The 8,171-nt window shown below is 45.1% G+C and overlaps 1 protein-coding gene across 1 annotated transcript in view; it reads left to right on the forward strand.

Moving 5' to 3' along the window:
* Positions 1-2,179, forward strand: part of LOC8073272 (indole-2-monooxygenase) — a 16,117-nt gene extending 13,938 nt beyond the window's left edge. Inside the window, exons 2-4 of the mRNA XM_002444082.2 lie at positions 1-279; positions 471-917; positions 1,427-2,179. Coding sequence (XP_002444127.2) covers positions 1-279; positions 471-917; positions 1,427-2,059 — 1,359 coding nt within the window. The 3' untranslated portion in view covers positions 2,060-2,179. The remainder of the gene's footprint in view (positions 280-470; positions 918-1,426) is intronic.

Here is an 8,171-nt window from a genome sequence, read left to right on the forward strand (position 1 = left end):
CTAGCAGCAAAGCACGGCGGCCTCATGCTCCTCCGCTTCGGCACCGTCCCAAACCTCGTCGTGTCGTCCTCGCGCGCGGCGCGGCTGGTCATGCAGACACATGACCACGCCTTCGCCTCGCGGTCGGCTTCCAAGGTCTCCAATACCCTCGTCTATGGGTCATCTGATATTGCCTTCTCCCCCTACGGCGATCACTGGCGTCAGGTTAGGAGGCTCGTTACCACACACCTCTTCACTGTCAAGAAGGTGAACTCGTACCGGCTCTCCCGCCAAGAGGAGGTAAAATATATATTTAGATTACCAACACGAGTTCTTTTAGATGATGAAGGAAGCTTTATTAATAGAACTAAAGATCAGACCTTTATAACAAAGACCGGAGTGTTATTTATATATGTGTGTCCATCATAGCTCGATCAGAACTTATTACGCGCGTGTAACATGCATGAATATCCTCATCATTCTCTGCATAGGTGCGCCTAGTGATCAAGAAGATCCAGGAGGCGGCAGCTGCGAGCAAGGAGGTGGACATCAGCGAAATGATGAACACGTTCGCCAACGATATCGTGTGCCGTGCCGTGTCAGGAAAGTTCTTCAGGGCGGAAGGACGGAACAAGCTCTTCCGGGAGCTGATCCAGATGAATACTATTCTGTTTGGAGGGTTCAACCTCGAAGACAACTTCCCAGGGCTAGCGAACGTGCTAGGTTTGCTGACGAGGTGGTTTGTAAGCAACAAGACCGACGAGGCACACAAAAGATGGGATGATTTACTCGAAACGATAGTAAGCGACCACGAGAGACGAAGAAGATCTGAGCATGGCGGTGGTGCTGATCAAGAAGAGAGTGACTTCATCGACGTGTTGCTCTCAGTTCAGCAAGAGTATGGCATCACTAGAGATCATATCAAGGCCATCTTGATGGTTAGGAAATTATATATATACTTCCTAATAACTTTCATTTGTTTAATTTGTAAAAAGAGAATAAATATATATATATATATATATATATATATATATATATATATATATATATATATATATATATATATATATATATATATAGAAAGAGTATTCTCTGTATCTAGATACAAAATATGTTATTCTGTAGCCACCTCCATTTACGATAATTTTATATATTAATTTACGATAATATGTATACATATTTACGATAGTTGAGTTACTATAACACATGGGGATATTTACCGTAGTGTTATAGTAAACCACTTAGTAAGAAGTTACTATAATTTTGTAAATTAATATAGTAATTATCGTAACTCAAAGTGGCTATAAAATAAGTTATTTTGTAGCCAGCTACAAAGTAATAGTTCTATATATATATATATATATATATATATATATATATATATATATATATATATATATAGATAGATAGAACTAATTAATAACGTTCTGGACATCCATATATGCAGGACATGTTTGGTGCGGGCACGGAGACTTCATCACTAGTTCTAGAACTCGCCATGGCGGAGCTTATGCGCCACCCTCAGCTCATGATCAAGCTACAAGCCGAGGTGCGGAAGAACACACCCAAAGGACAAGAGATGGTTGAGCAAGATAATCTAGCTAGCATGCCATATCTAAGAGCCGTGGTGAAAGAGACGCTGAGGTTGCACCCACCGGCACCACTCCTGCTTCCTCACCTCTCAATGGTGGACTGTGACGTGGATGGCTACAGAATCCCCTCGGGAACACGAGTCATCATCAACGATTGGGCTATCAGTAGGGATCCAGAGTCATGGGAGAGGGCGGAGGAGTTCATGCCAGAGAGGTTCATGGACGCTGCCAGCGCCGCGGCCATTGACATGAGGGGAAACGACTTCCAGTTTGTGCCATTCGGGGCTGGGCGAAGGATCTGCCCTGGCCTCAACTTTGGCCTGGCTACTGTTGAGATTATGTTGGCAAACCTCGTCTACTGTTTTGACTGGGGTCTGCCCATTGGCATGAAGGAAGAGGATATTGACATGACAGAGGTGTTTGGATTGTCAGTCCGTCGAAAGGAGAAGCTCATCCTGCTTTCGGAACCACATGCGTGCACATGTTAGAGTTGTTCCTGCCCACCGGTCTCTGATGAGTGAGTGAGTGATCCATTATATATGCTGTGGACGATGATGTGCTTTCTGCCTCATATACGAATATCCATATATTATATGTATTTTGTAGCATGGGCGTCCCGAGTAAATATATGAGCCCCACTTCAAAACAATATGTGGAGGCATAATGTCTATTGTCAAAATCTAAAAAAATATTAAATATCAACATATTATAAAGGCAATGTATAAAAGATTAACTAAATAAAATAGAGATTATACCAGGCAATGATCTCCGTCTGGCGTCCTAATCTGGATCCGGCCATCTAGGATTGTTACTAGGTCTCGACTCTTGAGCAACGAACAACACCAAGGGCGAGGAATTAATCTAAGGGACGAATCCACAAACTCACGAAGGGTTACAAACTTATGTGAAGAAGAATTCCGGCCATAGACTTTTTTTAACTCACAATCATAGACTCAATGTGCTTTCTCTCAAAGGTAGAAAGTAGCAAGTCATGTTTATTGAGTTTCTGTGACTAATTTACTAATTAAAACAAACCTAAAATTATTATATATACCTAGAACATTTAGTAAATTTTAGGGCCCATAAAATTTGGAGGCCCAGTTCGGTCGCACAGCCCACACGGGCTCAGGACGCCCCTGTTTTGTAGCAGCGGTTGTGCCTGGGATGGGTGCGTTAAATATTTACCAAGTGTATTCATTCGTCTCAAAATAAATGTATTCATATTGGTCAAGCTTAGTTTGATTATATTTATAAAAAATATTAACAACATTTGTATCTTTAAATAAGTTTATTATAAAAAATAAATTCACTGATACTAAATTATGTATTGTAAATATTTATATTTTATGTATATTTGATCAAAGTTAAAATATTTGACTTCTCGGGAAGTGAGAATGATACTTACTTCAAGACGAAGGGATATGTACTAGTACATTGCATGAATTATGTGATATATAGGTTACTGAACATTGTAGTTTCTGGACATGTGTATTACACTAATATAAAGACAGAGTGTCACACTCCAAAATTTCCGTTTTGAATTGTGATTAGAAAACACTAAAAACAAAACAAAATATCTTTACTATTTTTATCCAACTTTACTTAAATTATCCATAATTTAGATGTTGGAAAATATAAGTTTCTAAAATTTTTGAAATTTAATTTAACGATACGTTGCACTCCATGCCTTTGTGAAACGGTCTTGATTTTTCATGAAGGGAAAATCCACATATACGAGTTATAATGTGATAGTCCGTGAAAGTATGCCATTACATTATCAAATAACAGCTGATATCATAGTCATACATCATAGAGTTACAAGTTTACTAGGTGTTACAATACTGGTTAACACACCTATTTATAATGTTATTTTAGCGGGAACGCAGACAGATCTTCATTAGAGTCGACGTAGCACGTCAGCGGTGAAGGCTCCTCCTTCACGAGCAAATATCAGAGTCGGCGTAGATTGTTAGCTAGGAGGCGTAGTCTTCATCTTCGAACTAAACTTGAGCGTAGGACTGAGACCACCTAATCCTTCTAATCTCCGTGGTCAGCGTCATAGATGACATCCACAATCTACCAAAGAATTTTCACTATGATTTGTAATGGTCACTGGCTCTCATCCTATGCTTTTGCGTTGCTTTGTGTGGTAAGTGAATGCAATGGTAGATCAAAAGGCCTATATATGGCTATGGGTTTGCGATGCAAGTTCATCAATATTTTATACTGAATCATCAAGTTTTAATCCATATCATCAACACATTTCCCCATCCCATCATACACATCTCACCACACTCTCACTTACTAGGCGACAAGGATGACTCTCGCTCGTGCCTTGCCTCAAAGGCCATCGACCAACACCAAAACTAGGGAAAGATAGAAAGGACTCCTCTCACTAGTCAAGTGAAGCTGTACTTAGGAAAGGTCCATAGCCAAAAAGAGGCATATGTATCGATCGATCACCCAAAACTCTACAAAGGTTTACACTACTCATAAAGATCACCATCATCAGCGGTGCGCCCTGCCTAGGCTGATGTTGGGCTATCTTCCAACTAACACGATGCCACCCCTACCACTCAAAACTGAGGCCATACCAGAGTACCACCAGCATGCTGAGACTGTGAGACGTAGTACCGGGCCCCCAAAGATCACTACATTGTCTTAGGAGGGTGTGACTCCTGATGCCCGTACCTCCCTACACTATCCGCTAACAAACTTAGTAGTAGTGGCACCGCCCTAACTGGTTGTACATCCACCATGTTTTCATGGTAACGGCGAGTGGGGTGCAAGGTGTAACATCCCTAATTTTTTTTACATAAACAAAAAATACGAGATTTTTAAATTTTTTCCTTTAATCGTGTGAATCATATAGTTTTTAGGTCTAACTCGATCCTAACCCGCTAACAAATCGTGGCATACATGTAAATTGTTTGTAGACAAGTGCTCTTGTTCGTGAGTCGTCTTAAGTTTGTCTTGTTTAGGGTTTTGAGTTTCTTTTGGGAGTGTATAAATCTGTAGCAAAGTCTTCCCGAATCTTCGTTGAGCCTATCTCAAAGGCGAAGCGAATCCCTTCTCAACTTTTTTGTTGGAGTACGTCTCAAAACTCCATTGGATTTTATCCGATCTCTTTTTAAATCTTTTTCCAAACTCCTTTAGTTTTCATTCCATTGTGTTTAATCAAAAATGGAAGACACTTTTCTATTCTCTTGGGCCGAATCTCTCTCCTTCTCTCCATTCTTTTCTCTTCCTGCTGGCCCAGCCTGACCTTGCCTCCTCTCTCCAGCAGCCCAGCCAGCCTGCTCGCACCTTGCCCTAGCCCAACTCGCAGCGCTGGCCCACCTCCCTCCCTTCCTCCCCTGTGCAGCCGCGAGGCCCAGCTAGCCTGCTCGCCATCCCACTCGGCCCAAGTTGCCAAGGCCCAGGCCGTGGCCCACGAGGGAGGCAGCGCCCCCTGCGCCCCAACCCTACAGAGCAGGTGCTCCCGACCCCAGGCCGCTGCCGTCACCGCCAGGATGGGGAGCACCGCGCCCGTGCCCCCCTACTCCCTGCCGCGCCCGCGCCTGCCCCTCCACCTCGACGTTCGTGCCGATGCGCACCACGTGTCCCATCATGGGCACGGACGCCCAGCAGCAGCCGTGCTCGCCCCGAAGCCCTAGTGCTCGGGAATAAAAGCAGCAGCAGCCGCTCGCCCTTCTTCTTCCCTACATCGCCGCTGCCATAGCCGACCTGGAGCTTCATCCCTCGCCACCGTCGATCGTGCGAAGCTTCGGCCGAGCCACGCCGCACCGGCCATGATGACCACGACCTTGCCACGTCGACCTCACCGAGCCTGTGGCACCATCAGCACCGGTGAGTCTCGCCAAGACCAAAGTTTTCCTCTACTTGCATTCACCTTGCTAAAACCGGCCTTCGTGCCGGAATTCATCCACTGTACAGGGAAGTAGTGGCCTCATTGTTCCTTTGCCGAGGATGTGATGCCTTCCCGATGCCTGCTGCACATCCCGACCAGCCGCAGCGAGCCACAACCGGCCAGCAGCAGGCTTGCAGTTGATCTACGCCCTTCCTCGTGTTTAGCAAGGTCGAACCTTGAACCTAGCCGACATCATCTCCGACGTCGACAAAAACCATTGTCCTTTCTTGTACCTTTGTACATACTTGATAGTTGTCATCTATATCATCATCTATACTTGTTGCATGATCTATCTATTCTATGCCTGTGCCGTGCCTTCGCGTCGGTCTATTTATCCATCTATCCATTTTCATCTCTTGTGCTATGGATGTATGTGCTACTCCGAGTTATCGTCGTGTTGGTGTTGTTGTTTAGTCATTTGTCAAGTTGTGGTTCTTGCGGGTTGTGTGTGGTTCTTGTCGCTTTGGATCGTGCATTCGAGCCGGTCAGGGAATCGTAGTACGTTTGATCATTTCGATCGTGGGTACGTCCCACCGTGATCGTGATGCTGAGCATAACTTGTTTCCCCGTGTTTAGTTGACTCCATTGCGCTACGATTGTTAGCTCCTATTTTTCCCGTCCCTCGGACATGGCCATCGTGGACTCGATGTCGTTAACGACGTGGTTCTTACCCACACGCTCGAGACCTAAGTGACCTAGTCTAGTGGGATATGAATTAGGGGACAACTTTCGTGGAACTGTCGGAGGCCAACTCGTTAGGTGAAGCTCATGGCCGCGAGTCCACCTTGACATGACCATCGGGCTTTACCCCATTTCTCATGTGTTTATCCTAACCACCTCATATGCTTGTACCATCCTAACTAGAGCATTCCCTCAGACCTAGTGGTGACAACCGCATCGCTACGGGCCTTAGGAATAGCCTCATGCCGATTTAGTTGCACAGTCGTGGTACCCTACGAGTAGGTTTGGATCGTGGGGTCGTATCTCTTTTATCCAACCGTCGTTTGTTCCATGATGAGTTGGTCGAAAGAGTATGAACTCCATTCTTCTTCTTACTTAATCTTAATCCTCATCGACATGGATTGAGCCCCTTTTTGCTTGATTGATGTTTTGTTTCCAATCACGCGATTTCCGCTGTTGCTATGGAGAGTGGATCACTGGAAAGTGAAACCCGTGTCTTTCCTTGCCTTTTTGGTTCTTCGTGCTTAAACTCTTGTTTGTTGTACCTATTTTGACCGTAGCATTTCTTCGGTTCTCGCGGTGACAACCGCACCGCTAAGAACCTTAGTGATGTCTTAGTGCATTTAGTGCACTCAGGTCGTGGTACCCTACAAGTAGTTGAAGCACTCATGTTCTCTTGTGTGTCACTCCTTCTAATCCCTCGTCCCTTACCATGGCGAGTGGATGGGAAGAAGTAGACCACTCCCCTTTTCTTCTCTCTTTGTTCCACTCTCTCTTGGCTCTCGCAAACTACAATGGCGTATGGATTGAGAGAGACCGAAACTTCTTGTGCTCGTAGTCTTTTCGATTCCTGTTGATCTCTATGACACTTGGATCAAAAGACCGTAAGCTGTGGTGCTTGCTTAGAATGAGTAAGAGTCTAAGCCATTTATGAAAGCCGTACATGTTGACTTAGTCGACCCGGGAAGTACCGGCTGGGCTAAGACTCAAGCTTGTACTTAGTGAACAACCATTCCCATTTCTTTTAGCCCAGGGATCGAACATCCGCCGAGAGGGCTAAGCCGTTTTCCTTTCGGTGCTCTTTCAGTGTAGGTGCTCCTCAGTGTTCTGTCGTCTCTTTTCGCAATCTTTCGAGGTCTAGTGGTTTGATTGTTTTGCCTTGTTTGTCGCTTTCGAGGTAGTCACTTTGAGGTTAGCGTTGATCGGACTAGGACCAGTTGAAGGAAGGACATGCGGAAAGGAGGATCTTAGATGAGTACAACTACAAGTGAACTGAGGATCTTGGAAATGTCACTCAACAGGTGCCACGTCCCACCCAACCTCGTAGAATCCTATTAGATATGCAATATTATAGATGCTAGAGCTTTACTTTTATGCAAATGAACTATGATAGGTTGCATGGTAGAAATGCTTGTGAGCCATTGCCTTGTTGCAACCTATGACCCTCGCACACCCACTGTTAGGTTAGATGCTTGCATACTACTTGCTACTACTTCTACTATGCATTATATCTGTGATGTGATGCAATGTGGGAGATTGGATGTGAGTGGATAAGGCACGTGGTGCCAATAATGGGATAATGAGATGGTAATGGATTTGGGGAGATCTTGGCGTGTGTCTTGGGTGTGTGGTGAGGGTCGAGTCGATCGAGCAGGATCTATGACGAGTCTTGGGACAAGTCTTGCCGGAGGATGCTACCTGGGCGTTCACCATGAGAGATACCTGTGGCGGGTATATGTGACAGGGAGAGGTCCCGGAGTGTAGTGTCTTCGTGGGATGAAGCGACGGGATGGGAGGTGTTGTTTAGCACGGGGTAGTCGGATGTCCCGTCAAGAGGGGAATCGGTTGGCCCCTCGTGAAGATGTCCAGTTTGGTCACCCTAAGGACTGAGATGTTCTGCGGACCGGGTCTTAGGAAGCCTTACACGCCACTCGCCTTATTATGGTGTGGGACGGATGTACGACCAGCTAGTGCGGTGCCACTACTACTAGGTTGATAGCAGATAGTGT

The sequence above is a fragment of the Sorghum bicolor genome, chromosome 7, assembly GCF_000003195.3.
Source record: "Sorghum bicolor cultivar BTx623 chromosome 7, Sorghum_bicolor_NCBIv3, whole genome shotgun sequence".
Taxonomy (NCBI): Eukaryota; Viridiplantae; Streptophyta; class Magnoliopsida; order Poales; family Poaceae; genus Sorghum; species Sorghum bicolor.